The sequence below is a fragment of the Periplaneta americana genome, chromosome 3 (assembly GCF_040183065.1).
Source record: "Periplaneta americana isolate PAMFEO1 chromosome 3, P.americana_PAMFEO1_priV1, whole genome shotgun sequence".
NCBI lineage: Eukaryota > Metazoa > Arthropoda > Insecta > Blattodea > Blattidae > Periplaneta > Periplaneta americana.
Genome location: NC_091119.1, coordinates 116977172 through 116996632, shown reverse-complemented (window position 1 = coordinate 116996632; position 19461 = coordinate 116977172). Strand labels below are relative to the sequence as shown.

At 35.1% G+C, this 19461-nt stretch overlaps 1 protein-coding gene across 12 annotated transcripts in view; it reads left to right on the top strand.

The window, feature by feature from the left end:
• LOC138696415 (protein bric-a-brac 1-like) overlaps positions 1–19461 on the top strand; it is a 212602-nt gene that overhangs the window by 167988 nt on the left and 25153 nt on the right. The window contains exon 6 of one of the 12 annotated variants that reach the window (XM_069821369.1): positions 8160–11456. The exons of 10 other annotated variants lie outside the window; for them this stretch is intronic. In XM_069821369.1, coding sequence (XP_069677470.1) covers positions 8160–8398 — 239 coding nt within the window. In that variant the 3' untranslated portion in view covers positions 8399–11456. Of the gene's footprint in view, positions 1–8143; positions 11457–19461 lie in introns of those variants that run through there. One more of the 12 variants, XM_069821373.1, reaches the window with a different exon arrangement.

Here is a 19461-nt window from a genome sequence, read left to right as displayed (position 1 = left end):
GCATTGTATTCTTCACCTGACATAATTAGGACCATAAAATCCAGACGCTTGAGATGGGCAGGACATGTAGCACGTATGGGCGAATCCAGAAATGCATATAGAGTATTAGTTGGGAGGCTGGCGGGGAAAAAGACCTTTAGGGAGGCTGAGACATAGATGGGAAGATAATATTAAAATGGATTTGAGGGAGGTTGGATACGATGGTAGAGACTGGATTAATCTTGCTCAGGATAGGGATCAATGGCGGGCTTATGTGAGGGCGGCAATGAACATCCGGGTTCCTTAAAAGCCAATAAGTAAGTAAGTATCAGGTGTGAGTACTTTTTGAAAAGCTCTTAATGAGCACTATTTAGAAATAAAATATATTGGGTGTTCCATTTAAAATAAGAGAGTTGGAGGTACTTCCGGTTAAAAAGTAGAAAAAAACTCGGTAATACCATTATTGAGTTTTTAGTATATGGTTATTTCCACATACCAAGTTTCATGTCACTGAACCACATGCTTCAAAAGTTATTTAGGTGGTGCGGGACTTTTAAATAAGTCTGTATAAGACTTTAAAGGTAAAAAAAGTCTTAAGTTAAAGTTATTATTAGCCCTTTCTCGCGACTAATCGGCTGTTGAAACATAGTCGGTAAATGCGAGATTTTTGTTTGTTTATCTACCACTTAATCAAAAGCCTCCACGTCTTTCTTATGTAGACCTCCTGTTAGAACTTGATTGAAAACTTCCTGAGAACGGGATAAAGAAGATGCAATTCTCCATACTCGTGTCTTTCCATGTCGAATTGGCGAGTTTTTCCGTCTTCTTTGTCGCTCGAATTGACTTGAAGTTGTCACATGCCGACACTGACCATTACATCCTATGCAGGACACTGCCTTAATCTAAAACTTTTTAGATAAGAATTTTGGATTCTACAGTATATGAATTACATTGGATGACTCGCAAAAAAGTATCCCACCTCCTGTTTGAACGTGCACTTGTAATATTTTGACTTGTTGAAATACAGTTTTACTGTCGGGCACATGAGTTAAGTCAAACATTTCTGACCGCATTGTGCAAGATACAGTATGCACGGTGCTCAGTAGGGGCAAGAATAGCAATTCTGGAGGCATAGGTGCGAATGGGTTCGGTTAACGAAACTTGCGAAATTTTTGGGGACAAGTTTCCCGGATAGAGGTTAACCAGCAAATAGAGAGCTATATAGACATTTGTTAAGAAATGACGTGCTAGAGGGTCTGTGCATAATGCCCCAAAATAAAAAGCCCCTTTAAGTTTCATGCTGGAAGTTATTGAGGACATTAAGCGAAAGATTACTCAAGTCTGAAGAAATTTGTATGGAAATTGGCGCAATAGGCACACATAAAGAGGACATGCCAAGATACTCTTTGTTTCGGGACATTATGCACATATCCTGTAGCACACCACTGTTGCAATTAATATTTTACTATATCGTCCCTCCTCTGGCAAACTAGCGATAGTGACAAATTAGCGACCCTCCATTTAAGATCTATATTGTACTATCTATATTGTACTATTAAATAGTACAATATAGACCTTAAGTGCAGGGTCGCTTATTTGTCACTTTCGCTAGTTTGCCAGAGGAGGGATGATATGATAATTTTAGCAGCTCTAAATTTATTTATATTGGATTATTGTCAGTGTTGAGGTATCAAGTATGATTAGTAATGTGGTCACATATTTTACAGAGAAGAGTAAATTCTATAAGCATTACATATTACGAGGGTGATTCGGAAAATTAGTTTGTGTCGTCTATAATGTGCAGGAGTGGCGGTAGCAACATCATCTTTGTTCCACTATGTAGCTTGGTTCAACACACTCTCGGCAGTGTCATTGCGAGGTTGCATTCGACCATTTCTCTAACCAAGACAGGTGTTTAAAATGTGTGTAGTAATTGAAGCTCCCACCAAGTGTGAGGCACATGCAGTAATATGGTTTCTGTGAGCAAAACAATTAATGGCAGCTGCAATTCATCGCGAGATTACTGCAGTGTACGGGAACATTCTGAATGACAGTATTGTTCGATGTTGGTGTCGTGAATGGGAACATTCTGAACATTCCGAATGACAGTATTGTTCGACGTTGGTGTCGTGAATTCAGAGATGTACGCACTAACATCCATAATGAAGAACGAAGTGGCCAACCATCTGTTGTGAACGATAAACTTTTCAAAAGTGGATGATGTCAAACAACTCTCCATTTCACAATTTCGGAACACTCTGAGCATTTTCCGCAAATCAGTCAGACTGTTTTGTACAAAGTGGTGACAAGTTTTGTGCTCGGTGGGTACCGAAAGTTCTGTCTGAAGTCCAAAAAACCACGAGAATGGGACAGCACTGACATTTCTTCAGCACTATAAGAGTGAAGGTGACAGATTTCCTGACCAGATTGTCACGGGAGATAAAATGTGGATTCAGTAGGTGAACATAGAAACAAAACACCAGTCAGTGGCATGGGGTCACCCCAACTCCTCTATGAAACCACAAAAATTTCTCCAAACATTTTCAACCAAGAAGCTTATGGCAACTGTCTTTTGGGATAAGAAAGGTATATTGGTGGGTTTCATGGAAGGAGGCACAACAATAAACTCTGGCATATATTGAATAAATTTCAAGGAAAAATTGTTCCAGGGCCGAGTATCGATCCCGGGACCCTTCACTTAGCATACGAACGCTCTTCCGACTGAGCTAACCCAGGAACTATACACGACACCGTCACAATTTTTCCTTTGTATCCACATGACTCAAATTAGCTGACAAGACGCCAGAACTCAAGTATGAGTGCACACAAATACTTGTGTGACTTAAATTGTGGCTTTCTGTTAACATACCTCCAGTAATGAATGTATTATACAAATCTGGCTTTCAGGTAGTAGCTCCCTGTAACCTGCTTGAATGTACTGATCCATTGCTTACCCCCATCTTGTTCACAAGTTCTCAGACTATGATACGACGATCCTGCACTTGGCCATTGATATTGTCATTTTGGCTTACTGGGACATGGTTCACTGTCCACTGATGTGTAGTCGTCTTTGAAGTGGTTGTACCACTCCTTTATCCGTGATATGCTCATGGCATCATCCCCGAAAGCCTATTGGATATTGTGAAAGCTTTCCACTTTGATATCGCCAAGCTTTTGGTAAAATTTGATGCAGTATCGCTGTTCAAGTCGTTTCGTCATTTGACAATCCGACGGGCGCTCACTACACTTCTTCTCACAGGCTGACTGCCAGCGACTGATGTTTTCTGCGGGCGGGAAAAAATTCACTCATGCACATGAATGCCCCCTACATATCTCCACTGAAAGACATCTGTGCGTCATTTGTTTACGTGGGAAAAATTAAGGTTCGATATTTTTTGAACACACCTCGTATCTATGTCGAAAAATCGGCGTCATTCGGCGTACTATTACCTTCAGATCTTAGTAGATCAATATTTAACCCCATTTTAGATTTAAATGTCTACATTATATTGCGGTTCCTCTCAGAAACTGCAGTCTTATCTTCAGATTTTCTTGCTTGTTATTTCTTTATTTGAATTTCGTATCAAATATGCAGAACACATTTAAAAAACCGAATCCAGTGTCACTGCACCTGTAATAACAAAAACATCTTTCTATGAAGCCACTATACTGAGTGCAGCGGCTGATGGCATATGAACGCATATATGCCTATGCGAAGCAGTGTTGCCAAACCTAGTAGACATGTATTAGTGGGAACCCTGCACATACGAATACACTGAAAATTGTTAACATATGAAAATCTTACCTTGTCGATGTTAATTACTGCTGCCCTTTAAAGCAATGGAATGGCAAGCGCTTCAGGGGTGTCCTCTTTTTATTCTTCATCTTTGTCATCACTTAACTCAGAATCATCACTTTCTTCTCGCAAGTTAATTATAATAGACTGCACACTTTCATTCCTTGCAAATTCTTTATTGAAATCTTTCTCCTGAAGCTTGCATGCCTAATGCAAGAGACCCAGTCATCTTTAATGGTATTGTCTATTGCCTCATGCATAAGTTTTTCGTCACATCATGTATAAAAATTACTATTTTGTTGACGGGTATGGTGGCTCTTATACACAGGAAAAGATTTTATGTGATTTCTCAATTCTTAAATCTTGCTTTCAGACCATTTGTTGCTGGAAGCATTTTACCACAGAAACTGTTTGTGTATTACTGGGTGAAGCTCTTTTCTTCAGCACCGTAGTTTTAATAAAATTATTGCTCTCATCTAGTGTTTTGAGAAAACAATTCTTGCAGACATGTCATTCTTCCATTAGCTGGCAAGTAGTAATTACAATTCTGTCCTTCAGTTTGTTGGGAGAGGTCGATCTAACTCTGCTTGTTGCCTTAGCTTCAATTGAAATGTGAGCTGCAACAAAAACTGTTCTTCTTTCATAACTACTAAGCAGCCAGTAATCGAGAAATATGGACCATCTTTGATCTTCTGATAATTTCTCGTTGCATTTTGACCTACAATCTGGCAGTGGTGTAGCATGAAATTTTGAACAGGAGAAGCTAACTCAAGTTGTATTTCATGCATGACGGAACATATTGCAAAAATATAGTCTTAAAATAAATAGTAGTCCATGTCAAGTCAGTAGACCAAGATTGGTTGGAACCACATAAGTAACACCAATAAAGCATCACCTCAAATGGTACATAGTAAAATATGATTTCATGGTTTACAGATATCTCTAACAAATAGACACTTATACATCTAATTTAACATTAGCTCACTCTCTGTCATATTTAGAGAAATCACAATATTAACGGTCAATAGATATACTGTTGGTATAATTACATCAATCAACGTTAAAATCTTTATCAGAAGATTATTTTTTACTACATAAATTAGTGTTAGGAACTGTTCACTCATATTTATTATATCAACCACAGTGCACACTAACACTTCAACTGAATACAACTCAACGAAAGGGATAACTCGGAAGCTAAATTTTTTCCAATGCCAAACCTAGCTTCTTGCGAGCCTTGCGACTAGGGTAGTTTAGTTAGAAAGGGATGGAAAATCTGCAGGATGGGTTACACAGAAGAATGCCTGAAAGAAACGAGTCTGCTTGTAGTGCAGTGGAGGGGATTGGAAACTGGTATGTGCAGGCTTCATGTTTACTGCTACATCACAAATCATCCTGAGCTGCCGCATCACAATATTTAACGCATAAATATAAATTGTATTAAAATTAATAAATTTTGTTCATAAACTGCAGGTTTATTGTGGAGTTATTAACTGGGGAAGCTGAGCTTATTAGCTTATGTTGACACTACGCCACTGCAATCTGGAAGGTTTCATTGACCTTACAGGTATAAGTTTTCCCTTCTCTGTTGTGTAGGACTTTCTGGAATTTCTACTTTCATATACTTTTTCTTCGGTCTGCTTTTTTTTAGGGCTCGTCTTTGTAGGTGGTCTGCCTTGAATTAAATGCAGATGCTACAGGTTTGACAGTTTCCACTTTTCTCTTTGACATAACAGATTTTCTCTTTTGTTACAGACTTTCATCTGAAGAGCTGACACTATCATTGTTAAGGTTATAAATAGTATCTTTACCTGAATAATTACTGTTATTAAACAATGTTTCAATTAAATTCCTATCATTAATTGAAAATGTAGAACTGTTTGAAGTATTTATGACCGTGTTTAACTCCTGAACAATATGTGAAGAACAAGAATGTGAAGGATCTGAAGTGCAATAATAATAATATTTCAAAGGACATAGTAAATTAGTACACCGACACTTATCAGTATCACTGTCATTAAAGTAGTTCGCTGAAATAAGTACCAACTTCACTAACTGCTCTGCTCTGGTTGATGACATGTTTCCACTCGACTAGAAACGTTATTTTAGTTCAGAAGAAAAACGTATTGTTGGTAATTAAACGCAGCGCATTGTTGCTAAAACTGCAGTTGTTTATTATCAACAACAATGGATCACTATGAGATATTGAAAAAAAAAAAAGCATTATTCTGATTAATGTGCCTTTTCCATTCCAGTATTTTGTCCATACATTTAGTAGGTGATTTTTCCCACAGCAATATTAATAAATCTATAATGAAACTATCACAGTCTAGTATACTGTTAGGTTTGTCTCAGTCTGCGCTTTAATCTAGCATAAAAAGAACTAAAAATCTACCCCCCCCCCTTTCTTTAAATTATGTGCCTTTTTCTGATGACCAGCGACTTGTTTGTGACTGCTGTTGTGATAGAATAATCCAGATAGAGATGTGGTCAGGCAAGAAGACATCTGGCTGTGCATGCATATTTTCACCCAACCCCTGAGTTTGTCACAACCTTTCAAAAAGTACACAGCAATTCAAAATCTGTCTGTTACTGCGTGAGTCATTCGGTAAATAATGCACCACAGTTTTCTTCTTATTCGAAGTTTGTTTTATCGCAGATGTAAATATACTACATTATTCCCCAATTCATCGGCTACAAATTCCTATTTTTCCACATAGTCTCCATTCAAGTTTACAATCTTTTGCTTGGTAGGTGGTAAGAGCCTTTATACCATTGTGGTACCATTCTTCTTGTCTTCCTCTTGACCACATCTTTACTTTGGTTATGACCTTTTCATCATTGTATCGCTTCCAGTGGATTGCATCTTTCAGATGACCAAACAGATGGAAGTTAGATGATGCAAGATCAGAGTTGTAGGGTGGATGAGGAACAACTGTTTACAGAAGGACTACCCACAGAGATACCATGTTCAACAAGTTGTTTTGTTGTGAGTTGCCTTTTGTCGCGAATAAGCCAATAGGCGCATTCATTTATTGCTTCTATCACAGCAGCATGTGGCCAACCCACACGTGTAAGATCAGAAAGTCTTGGCTTCACCTTGTTCTGATGCTGACATTCAACTTACCAACTCACAGTGCTTCTATCCACGCCATATCTCCGTAGACTTTTTTAAGCACCTCTGGTGATTTGCAATGGTCTTCTCTGCAAAATTAACTTCAGTCACAGCTCTTTGCTTTACACATTTTTCATTTGCAGTCGCCATTTTGAACACTAACTGCATTACAGCCATCTAACAGAAAATGATGAAATTGTATGGAGGGATGCAATAAGATTTCAAGGTGCTGTATATAAAATTAAGTTCTTCTCCAATGAAAGGCAGTCGAAAAAAAAGTAGTACTGTATATTACTTATTAAACCATGTAATAATAAAGGTCTCTGCTTACGTGCATGCTCTTTTTTTTTTTTTCTTTTGTGGAAGTAAATTTAGTTTCCATTGCAAGGCCTTAAAGAGTAGTATGGCAGTCTGAGCAGTCAAAGTTAGCTTTCACACTGTTACTAGGGCTCTTGTGCACTTAGTTACGAAATATTTTAGGTAATCTGTATGTGTTGTAAAGGAGGAGAAGTCAGAACTCCCACTCTATGTTTCCCCTCTCAGAATGTGTTCCTACTTGGTCTGATCTGTATTGCTAGCATATGGATGACAGTGAAAAGAATGTGTCTATACAATATATAATGAGAGTAAAATAATTCTGTACAGCTCACATCTGACTAATGCAGTTCCGGCTGTGTGTTGTGATTGGCTATGCGTATGTAAGGGACTTTTTAATGATATAAAGCCCATAGTATAGATGTCTAGAGTAGACTTTTGGAAGTTGCCTTTCTTATTTCTTGTGTGTCATTAGTAAAATTGTGTGTAAGAGAGATAATTGATATTACATTTGTTCGTATTTCACTCTCTTTGGCGTTGTTGCTTCCTAATATCAGTTTTTCCCTATTAGAAAATGAACAATGAATGCCTCTCTTTTCAGTTTATAAGAGATTATTCGCTGCACATTTAACAACCGACCTTGTGGCACTTTTAAATGAAGAATTAACCAGTGAGCTCCTGATCATGGTCAAACTTATCAGCAGTACTATGCCATATCTGCAGTCTTGTTACGAAATTTTTTTTTGTACAATGTTGGTGCGTTATATTCCTAGTTTAGACTGTTGGTCAGAAGGTCTAAATGGGCTTCAGTTAGGTTTTATGTTACAAGTTTATAATTACTTCACAGTGTTCAGTCAGTACAAAACAGCAAAATTCTTTTGTATCCAATGACAGTTTGAAGATTAGTACCTGATGAAGATATTGTGCTTTTCAAACAGCTCCCATTTCCTGCAGGTTGGACCAGCCAGATGGGGCAGATTGCAATTGTGGATGCTGCTCGCTTCCTTATGAAGGACCTAACCAAGACATTTTCATGTGAGGTGTGTGGCAAAGCATTCAAGCACCCTGACTCATTGCGCCAACATCACAAGGCTCATACCGGCGAGACAAAGTGCCCTGTCTGCTACATGGTGATGAGCAGGAAGTATGAACTCAGGGTTCACCTCCGAAAACGCCACAATATTATACAGTGATGCAAGTTTGCAGTCACTTGTCTGAACAGTGTGATCCTTCTCAGTATAACCAGTGTTTGAAAAGTAAGATAACAATCGTTCTCAATGTCTGGTCTGACCACAGGTGATCCTAACGACCTGTTTTGAACTTCATGGTGTCTAATGATTATAAAATGCGAATTGTAACTTTAATAATGTAATATGTATATAATGAACATGTTGGAATTGTAAATAATATGTCGAACCTTGCCTACCTAGAAGTTTACTGGCAAATAGACTTTTAATTTTTATTTTACTTTCATGTAAAGCAGATAAACAATTCTGATGTATTATCAGATACAAGTTTTGGATCCATTATCCAGTTATAAACTTCTTACATAGAAATTTTTTTTATGTAAGAAATAACATCCCTTGCGACAGTGGTCTTCAACCTTTTTTAACTCACGACCCACTTGAACTATATTTTTTCTGTGCGACTCATCAAGACCACTCACAAACATAAAAGTAAAATAATCAAAATTCATTAAAAGAAAATATTTTAAATGTAAAGACTTCACTTAAAGGATAATGGGGAAACCTGTGCTTGGGCCTGGTCGATTTCCTTAGAAGCTGATACAAAGCCATGCGTAAGTCATTATCCACTTGAAGTGTAATCTTTGATTTTGTTTTCAAGTTTGCCATTGTTCATTTTTTTTTTTTCACACAAGTACCTGTTGAGAATGAGAATATTAATAAACTTGAAATGGTTACATCTGACCACAGTTTTTTGTAATCACTGCTTGAATTTAATTTTAACCAGAACATTCCCAATGATGTTTCATGGAAAATTTATTTTAGTCCACTGTTGCATGAAAGCTCGATAATTGGTCTTCAAGTTCAGTATTAACAGATACACTTGTATCTTAAAAAAAAAAAAAAATTAATTCCACTCATTAATTTTGGAAAATACCATTGGAATACTTTTTATATCTGGACTAGGTGATGTTCAGCTACATTTGCAATGTCTTCCAAATGTGTATCTTCTTCTGGAAATTCAATCACATTCGTAAATATGTCTATATTTCTCTTGCATGTCTTAGCTGATATAAGGCTAAGCTTTTTCTTAAATGATTCAACCTTCTTGTATTATAAAAAAAATATAGAAAAATGATCATCTTGTATTGACAAATTTAACGCGTTAAGGCCCAATTGTATGAACACAGAATAAATTCCTGTTAAAATTAATTCCATGGTTATGCAAGAAATCTGTTGTAAAAACTCGGAATAGTGCATTATTTGGAGGGTATCTTCTGAATCAGTCGCATTTAAATAGTTACTTAGAGAATAAATTATAAAATGGCAGCAACATTAGGAATGAATCTCTGATACTGGTTGTGAATTACTATATAATACATTTATGAGAACATTAAAACAAAAGAAAATAAGGCATAATAGACCTGATCTATGAAATGAGTATGACTAATGTTTCTGGGAACATTCAGACTAAAAAAGGACACTGGTCTAAGTTTGCTGAAATTAATCTGATGATTTGGAACACATGTAATTTTTTAATCAAATTCATAAGGCGCTATTATAATATTATATCAGTATTATATTCTTCATTCCTGAAGGTAGTTGTTCTGAGCATTATTTTAACCTAGCTATAGACTCCCATGCTCTTGCCTTTTGATAGATGTTGTGTCCAATGTGACATCAATTTTTTTCTTCCTAGCACATTCTTGTTGTCATTCACTACCTCAATTAACATTAGTGTATCTTCTGTCTTGTACAAGACACGTCAAGGACATGTTCCTAACCGCAAGACCATCGAATTGTAGATTGTCATTTCGGAATACGGAACACGTCCTTAACATAGAATCTGAAAGTGTGGGTGGAACTGAATTGAAGGATAAAATGGCATACCATAAGGAATAAATTTATATTACTGTTTGATATTTGACTTCGATATTTTCCATTTTATGTGGCGTTGAAAATGGAGAGATATTTCTGACTTGTAGTTTTGATTTCTAATTCCTTTTGATTTATTCATTTCTTTATAATAAACTCCGTAGACAAAATAGTAATCATATGTTTAGAAATATTAAAAAAAATTCTAGTAATGTGATTGCACTTTATAAACAAAACACCATCTAAAATATTACCAACCTTTGTTCGAATTCTGCTAACTATGGAATAGATAACCTTGGAATAAAGTAACACTACTCCATTTAGTCTATAGTTAGACTATTCCAAGATTTATTCCACAATCTTACAACTGGGTCTAAGTAAGTTACTGTATATTAGACAAATAAGCTGATTTTAGCAGCCAATTCGTGTTATCAAAAAATTGGATGTAGTGAAGCTTTACTGTTTAATATTTGAAGTACTTCATGATGTAATTAGAGAAACTCGTTGCAAACATTTTTTCCTAAAAAAGCCAGTGAATTTGGGTATGTAGAAACAAAGTTTTATGCAAGAACCCCCTTTTCGAACGTAATATATCATACAAACGAGAATTTACTGTCTTGTTTTTTTTTATGTAACTAACAATTTTAACAATTATGGAATTCGTTTAAGTTCAGTGCATAATGCAATGTGTCGATATTGTGTCTGAAACAATTTTCCTGAATCTAACCTTTCCAACATGTTTGCCGATCATGACAACTGTACCATCATTTTTTATTGCTGTATAGTTCTGAGGTTTTATATTGTTTGTTGTAAGAAAATTTTCATCAAAGCAGAAAAAATACCCTTTCCAGTTGTACAACTTTCCAAACTTCCACGAAAAAGAAAAGTCCTCGTGAATTTCATTATGAAAGACCTTATGCACCCAATAATATTGCTTTATTAGAGATATTTAATATTTTTTATCATTATACGACTTTCATATTGTGGTTTCCCTTACATTTCTGTATAGGGTCCATCACTATACTTACATTCAATCACATATCCTATTATATTTCTATCATCTATATCTCCTCACATCTTCCAGTACATAAAGTTCAACTCTACTTCAGTCTACTATTTCCTTTCTCCATCCTTTATTACATACTTTAAACTCTCCACATTCCATATCTTTCCTCTATCACAATTCCGATAACTACAGAATACTTGTCTACATTACTCTTGTTTAGAAACTAGAATCTCCTTATCTTTTTCTACTAGCATTGCTATCTTTCATTACCCAATTTTCTGTTTATCTTCACAAGACTAATATTCACTAATTGTCTGTTTTCCAATTTTTGTCTACATTAGCATTAGAGATATAGGTTCTTTCATAAGCTGTATAGAAAACTTAACAAATTTTAATCACAACGCCAATTCATTTCTTAAATCATCACTAATTGCTGGCTCGCAACAATGGTGTCAGAGAGAGACAGAAACTGGTTTTAGTTGATTAGTGACTGTTTCACCAACAATTTCGGTACACCAATAGCAGAAGTTACAGTAGAATAAACTCTCCACCTATGATATATGAAGGGTACATGGGAATAACAATCAAGGTCCATTTTAGAAAGTTGCGAGAAAAACGAATTTTAAAGTTGAAGCACTTAATACTTTGTTATGTGTGTATTTAATAGAAATTGACGTAGTGGAATGTCAAGAACGATGATTTCTTATTACTAGCTAGACCACATGATAGTACTTCCTTTCCACTATCAGATGGCATTATTAACTCAGTTTCGATTTTTGATGGACCTTGATCGTTTTTCCCGTGTACCCTTCATATGGTTCCAAACTTTTAACAATCCTGTACAAAGCCAGAAGAGAGGCCCTTAGAGCTGACTGTAAAACTCTGGCATTTCGTTTAATAATTTGTTTTTGAGCAAATAATTTTAATGCTGAAAGTAATCTGAACATTTTCCCTCTAAATCGGAATTTTTAGTTTCTAAATGTTTTTTCAACTTGGGATGGCTTTAAACTTTCATTTGCTAATAATTCACTGAAAACAAACATTGGGGCAAAATCACATCATCTTCTTCCTGAGCACAAAACCTGATAGCTTTCAACTACCAGTTTTCTTTTTGTCTGTTTGATCCTCGTTTGTTCCGGTGAATTTAATGTTATTACTTTCGTGACCAAGGTGCAAGTTTACGGCCCCTCGACTGAATTCATGCTAACTATATTTAATGTATTGAGAGGAACGGTGTTATTCTTTTTAATAATGAATTTATCTGTGTTATAAGAAATGAGAAAATCTAACTGAAGTGCTAATCAATCATGTATACTGACTGTAACACACTTCAGATTCAATGATTACTAAAATACAACTCAAACTGATAAAGCGTTCTCAGCACAGAGGCACATACTTTTTTATTACTGTTAGTTAGTTGAAATTCGGGGTATGATTCTTTATGAAATGTCCTCAGCCCCTCTGAAAAAGGCCAAAGTATATGGCTTCTGACAACTCTTACCTTTCTCTTTTGAGGGATGGAAAGAAGATATCCAAGAATTTTATTTTAAATAAAGTCATTCCTCCTACTGCAAGAAATAAGATACAGATAGGTTCTCTCACTTGGGAAAAGATGATTGAAATATTGTTAAAAGTATTGTAGATACCTGAAGAATTAAAAAAATTAGCTGCTTTTAAATTATTTTTAAACTCAAGCAATTTAGTTTTATCAAACTGTAGTGACCCGTGACCCACTCAAGTGTTTTGTGATCCACTGGTTGAATACCACTGCCTATGTAAAGGTATGTTGTGAAATGGTCTGAATTAAGAGCATTAACCTACTTTTGTAATTGTATATGCATTCACAATGTTGCTTATGAACATATCATATTATAACAGTAATGTACTAAAATTAACTATTATTAATTAAAAAATAATAAAGGGAATAATGATAAAATTAATTTTCATGCTTTACCTTTTATTATATTTTATCAATTAGGTTCTTAAAATGTATCTTATCTTATGGCAACAGAAAGTTTAAGTTCACGCAATTTAATTGATACTGCCTATACATTATTTGTACCCAAAATGAACACATTTTTACTTCTTAATATTTTGTTTCAATAACCAGAATTCTTTGAGAGCTAAATGTTGTTTAAACTTTAATTATGGATACAGATGCGCACCTTCTGATATGATGTATCGTTACCTTAATTTCAAAACCTCATAACTTACTTGGGTTTGATTTTCACTCTTATGTGGGTTTTTGAAAATATATTCACAGATTCATCTAATGACAAAGCAGTGAAGCTTAATTTAGAATACCAGCGCCAATATTGGACTATTCCGAAACCACTTAACTTCTCTCTCTCTCTGTGGTATACAACATCCGAGCAAGTTATGAGGTTTTGAAATTAAGTGGAGTAATTGTAAATGAATTCTTTATGTTATGATATAGAGAGTCTTCCTGTACTTTAATATTAATTTAGGGAAATAAATAGCATGGTATACAATTTCCGAAATTTAAGTATTTATCCCTAGGAAACTTCCGTCAAAATTCTTCGAAAAAAGCTGGTATAGTCCCTCGAGCACCTATGAGCAAGCAGAATACCTCAACGTGAATTAAGGCATATTTCAGCTTGAAATACTTTACTGTAGACTCATAGATCAACTTCTTCTCAAGGTGGACCTCGGCTGACTGATGACATTCTACTTCAAAACGTATCGTGGGGTCCACAATGATGCCCTGTTTAGTGTCAGCATTGTACGCTATAATACACCGTTGAGCAGTTTTTTAAACAAAACTATAGTGAAAAAATCTTACTGAAACATTAGAAAATTTACTCTTGAAGTAATAGAGATAAAAAAATGTTAGAAAATTTTCCAACAGAGATAGAAAAACAATAGAAAATTTCCTCTTGAAATAATAGAAATAGAAAACAATTATAAAATTTCCTCTTGAAACAAAGGAGATAGGAAAACATCCCATTGAAACAGTGGAGATAGAAAAACATCAAATATCCTCTTGAAACGATAGAGATAGAAAAACATTAGAATTTTATTTCTTCGAACAATAGATGTAAAAATGTCTATTTATACTAAGTCCTTTTTTTTCTTCTTATTATTATTATTATTATTATATTTTTTTTTTTCACATTTAAAAATACTTATGCTGCCAGGGAATACTTTAGTAGTTTTCCTGCCAATCAAATGATCATCAGAATCTGGAAGTATTGTTAGAACTGGCTTGAATGATATGAAGCTTAAGTCATCTTTTTTTTCTACGAATTCTGTTGCAAATTGGTAATTTATTAATATTTTTATTACAATTATGTTGTAATATTGATGTAATAAACGGTAAAATCATTATTATTTTAATTTACAATTACTCCTTTTCATTATTCACAATTACCCTGTTCGTTAATTTAATTGGGGTAATTGTAATTGAATAACCATGAAGTGTTCAAACTGAACGTCCAATACATGTAACAACTCTAATATTGTTGTTGCAAAACAGTAATAATTCTAGAATTCGCCTGGTTTGTGTGTTCTTGATGATTTATAGTAAATGTGCAATTCTGTTTTCGTAAACTTTTTGCAGCATCTACTTTCTGTTTCTCTATAACTTGAATGTACAAAAATAACAGATTTCTATATATCTGAAGCAGGAGACACATGTCATTATGGGTATAAAGTGCTGCTGCACAGAGTGAATTATCGAAGCAAATACCGAGCTCGTTCATAATTACCCCAAATTTACATATCCCCCAAATAGCCTTAGTACAATAATTAATAGTTTTCTTTGTGAAACATACCACGACCGAGTAAAGCTATAAAAGAAACTGGCAGGCGGTAAAGTTGAGAGACACTGGCATATTCACATAGTTCTGTGGTTAGCATATTGAAGTAATCTTATGCTGAAGAATGAATAAGGATACCCTCAATTTTTAACGTTTTGAAGGAATGCATGTTTACTGTTAAATAGTGCAGATTAATTTTATATTAAACGATATTTGTATAATATGTATCATAAAAAAAAACAAATTTTAGAAGATGTTAATGACTACTAAAATATGAGTTTTGTAATAGAATATTACATAAACCTATACTTTTGTTTCACATCTTACTCGAAATATGTAACTTTTATTGTATATATTGTTTACGTTTCCTTAGAAACTTGATCCAGCTTTCTGTATGAAACAGCTTTATAAAAAGTAAAGTAAAGTCAACCCCATGACAGGCAAAATCCTCTCAGGGGGTGGTGAGAGGTTAAGACTCCCACCTTTACAGACAGTTGGCATTTAATGGCAGTAGGGATGTCGGTCCTACATGCCTGTCGCTTTTACCACCAACGAAATGGCTTTGGTACTCACTTTTGTTAGAGGCTGAGTAGATCCCAGTGCCATAGTTCTGCTGGAAGGATTACTTCAATGAAAAAAATCCATGACTTCATGGGGAATCGAACCCGCGACCTTCCGGCTTGCAGCCTTAGGTCTTAATTGTGGTGCTGCCACGTGCTCCACAACTTTATAAAACTATATAATATTTCGATTTTGTTGAGATGAAATCATTCACTAGTAGTCAATTTCTTATTATGATTTTCTATTTCTTTCTTTTATAAGGCCTAACTGAAATTCACCTAGATAAATAAAATGATTGGACTTTTGTATTGAAATTTTGCACATAGGTGATATGTTAGAGATGTAAAACATATTTGAAAATAGCTTCCAACACATAATAGAGGTAACAAATAAGGATTATTAGGCTTTTTCTCTTTCTCAGTTATTTTGGTTAGAAGGCTGTGAATGCATGCATGTCCGCATGTATGGAGTGGTTGCTACATTGGGGTACAATGGTATCATGCTGGCCTAGTTCGATCCCTGGCCAGGTTTGGGTGTACTCCCATTTCACTCTTTCATTTCACCAATAAACTCTCACTTCCTCCTCTTTTCATCTGCAATAGTAAAAATAATCTGGGGTGATGTCTATGGGTTGTACAAGTTTCCGATGCTGATCTAGGTTCTAAGGGCATGGAGCTCTGGGTTTGGACTTCAGCAGCTGACCCATAGGACCTCATCTGCAGGGCCAAGAAAAAATGACTGCCTGTCAGTGTTGGATTCACAAATGTCATCTGAGCCATCCTTCAGACTTAAACAAACAGCCAAAGTGCAAGGATCCATTCTGGATTTGAAATCAGTCACACAGAGTGCTTAGCAGTGTTAGGGGCCATTAAAGCATGGCTCCTTACCGTTATAGTTCAGGTGTAATTGCAGAGTAAAATAATCACTGAAATTACTGAGTCACGCCAGTCTGTTTTAGAGATTGTTAATAAATTGACATGTTACTCAGTTCTGAATTGAAATTATCATCGTGCGTTTTGTTTAGAATTTGTTAATATGGTGATGTGTTAGTTCTGTGTTAAATCTATTGTTATGTGTAAGTTACATTGTTCATTTTTAGTTATACCACAGTCTAATATATACAGTCACGAAGCTTGGGATGATTTTTTGCATTTCTCGCGATAGTTGCTAGCCACGTGGAGCGCTGTGAATACTAGGAACAATAGACTGTGTCACTGCCATCATGATCTAATACAAGCCGTAAGGCAGACCATGTAACTCGCTTAACCCAATCACGAAGGGCGGTGTTTCAACCATATAAATTAGTTGGAATGCATAAAGAGTAACATATATTTGTCTAAAATGTAGTGTAATTGCATTAATAAAATTTAAAACTATGATTATGGGACACTTCAGACATAATTCACTTGTGAGTTAAGTGTAATATTATTTTTGGTGTGAAAATTACTTTGTTCGTATGTGTAATACCTGCCTTTATTTCGATTAAATATTGCTAAATTCTTGTACATTAATTTATGCACGATTCAATAATTTTCAGTTGCACCACACAGATATTTAGATACGTTGAAAGTATAGGATATGTTTACTGCCCCAGTTGACCCTTTCTGTCTAATTTTAGTGAACTCCAATGCCCTGCCATTCATATGGTAATTATAGGTTACGTTTACTATCGTAATTATACATTATAATTAAGCATGTCATGTGTGATACCTGGCACATTCAATTTGTCTGTATTTTAATACTACAATTGAGTACTGAATTATTGTATTTATCTACTACCTAAGAGACGAAGTAACACAATCGTATGTACACTAATTTCATAGGAGTGGTATGATAAATTTTCTGTCTGCAATTAAGAAAGGTAGATGTGCTAAATTAAAACCACAATATAAATTATTTTTTATTAAACCTCAAAATAGCATCCATTCTAAACTTAAAATGTTGATGCGAACAGATTATGTTAACATGTAAAAATCCCTTCATATTAAAATAACACAGTTTTGTAATTATTTCTGCAACATATTATGCAACAAGAAGTAAAGGGAACTTATGGACACATTACACTAAATAAAACTTAGCAATGATACACAATAAAGTTATACAGTAATACAGTGGCGGCTCGTGAACTTGTGGATTGGGGGAGCTGCAGTAGATTTTGGTACATACAAATTTCACTTCTTGATATCATTACTAATAAGTATAGGACAAAAATAAATGCACTACATATCGAAAAATCAAAACTTCCTGACTTAGTTGGGAGATGTCTGTGGCATCATTTACCATAATCGCTAAAAAAAAAAAAAACTAATACCATCGATTTCAGTCTGAATTTCAGATTTGCAGACACTCAACATGCAATCTACCAGTTCATTCTGAATTGTGTTAGAATTACCTTTAAACAGTAGCATTTTTCAAATAATTTTTGAGAGGCTCGTTTAGATTACTCACGAACTGTAGCAACCCACGAAATACACCAGTGTTCTTCGAATCGTTTTTCATCATGTCCCCAAAGGGGGAGTTCATATTGGCCACAAAATCAATATTTTTTCAATAATTTCACGATTTTTTCTCATTTCTTGATTATTTTTGAGAATGTTTGTTCTGTTCGCTTCACTTAGTTGCACAGCAATATTAGTTTTGCCTAACATTGTCAATTAAACAACATTTTTCAGGTGAGACAGCGAAGATTCGTGCTTTTTAATTTTTAGGGGAAAATGTCCTAAATCTGTCACACCACTCCTAGTCTATGCAGTATCATCACCAAAGAGGAGGCAAGGAAAACAAAATACAGATTTTTTTTTTGTTCACATCCACGTAACCACAAATGCTTAGCGTAAATTTCATTGTTATACTTCCTTACATACTGTATATGCACTATTTCGGCTGGATAAAGCTTGAGTAAGATTTAAGTCGGGTAACGAACGACCATTTAATTTCACTTCATTACATCAATCTTCTCCGCAAGGGAAAGTTGAGAAAAATAAAATTAATATTCTGTAATTCACACACACTCATGCTTGCACATTTGTACTGGTTAAGTTACGGTACTAAGACGTCACAACAAAGCAATGTTCTAAAAGTGGACAAGAAGTCTCTTTCGTATTTTACGTGCTATATTAAAAGGATTTTACTCGTGCAATCATTTTGAGTTAAGGCAAATATTGGGTTCTGCTGGAGGCTGGATATATACGTAATAATAAGGCAAAAGAGAATATTAATTTCGTTATATTAACTCGATAAGATTCTACAACCGTAAGTATGTGAAGAGAAAATAAAAATTTTGTCATTAAGTTTCAAGGGAATAGAGAATCCATTTGATGTAGCATTACAATAGCAGTGTGGGAGTGGAGGAAAGATCTTTCCTTGTCATCTGGCTCTGCAAGCCACTGTAGCGAAATATGGGTTTTAAACATTGGCAGTTTCCTTCTGCTTCCCTTCACCTCTCTATCCCCTGACCTAGCAAGAGACACACTCTACGAGCTGTCCCACCCTGCAGATCCCAGGACAACTTTGAATGCAGTGTCAACTCCAATACAGTCGACTCGCAAAAAGATAATGCATAAGATAATAGTACATATTCCCGGCCAGATGAAATATAAAGCAATTTACCAATAAAAGCTGTAACAATTCTTCTACAAATTAAAATAAATATTATTTTTATTTTCCTATCAAAGCAGGGAGTGCTGCAGCTCCGCAGCTCTTATGGACGGGCCGCCCCTGCAGTAATGTATTTCACTGAGCTCCATACACTGAAATAGAAAACCCGAACATATATTACGGCTTGGTCTAGATCGAAAAGGCATTGACTGTGCCATATTTCGCATTGTTGTGAAAAGTTGTGTAAACTGTGA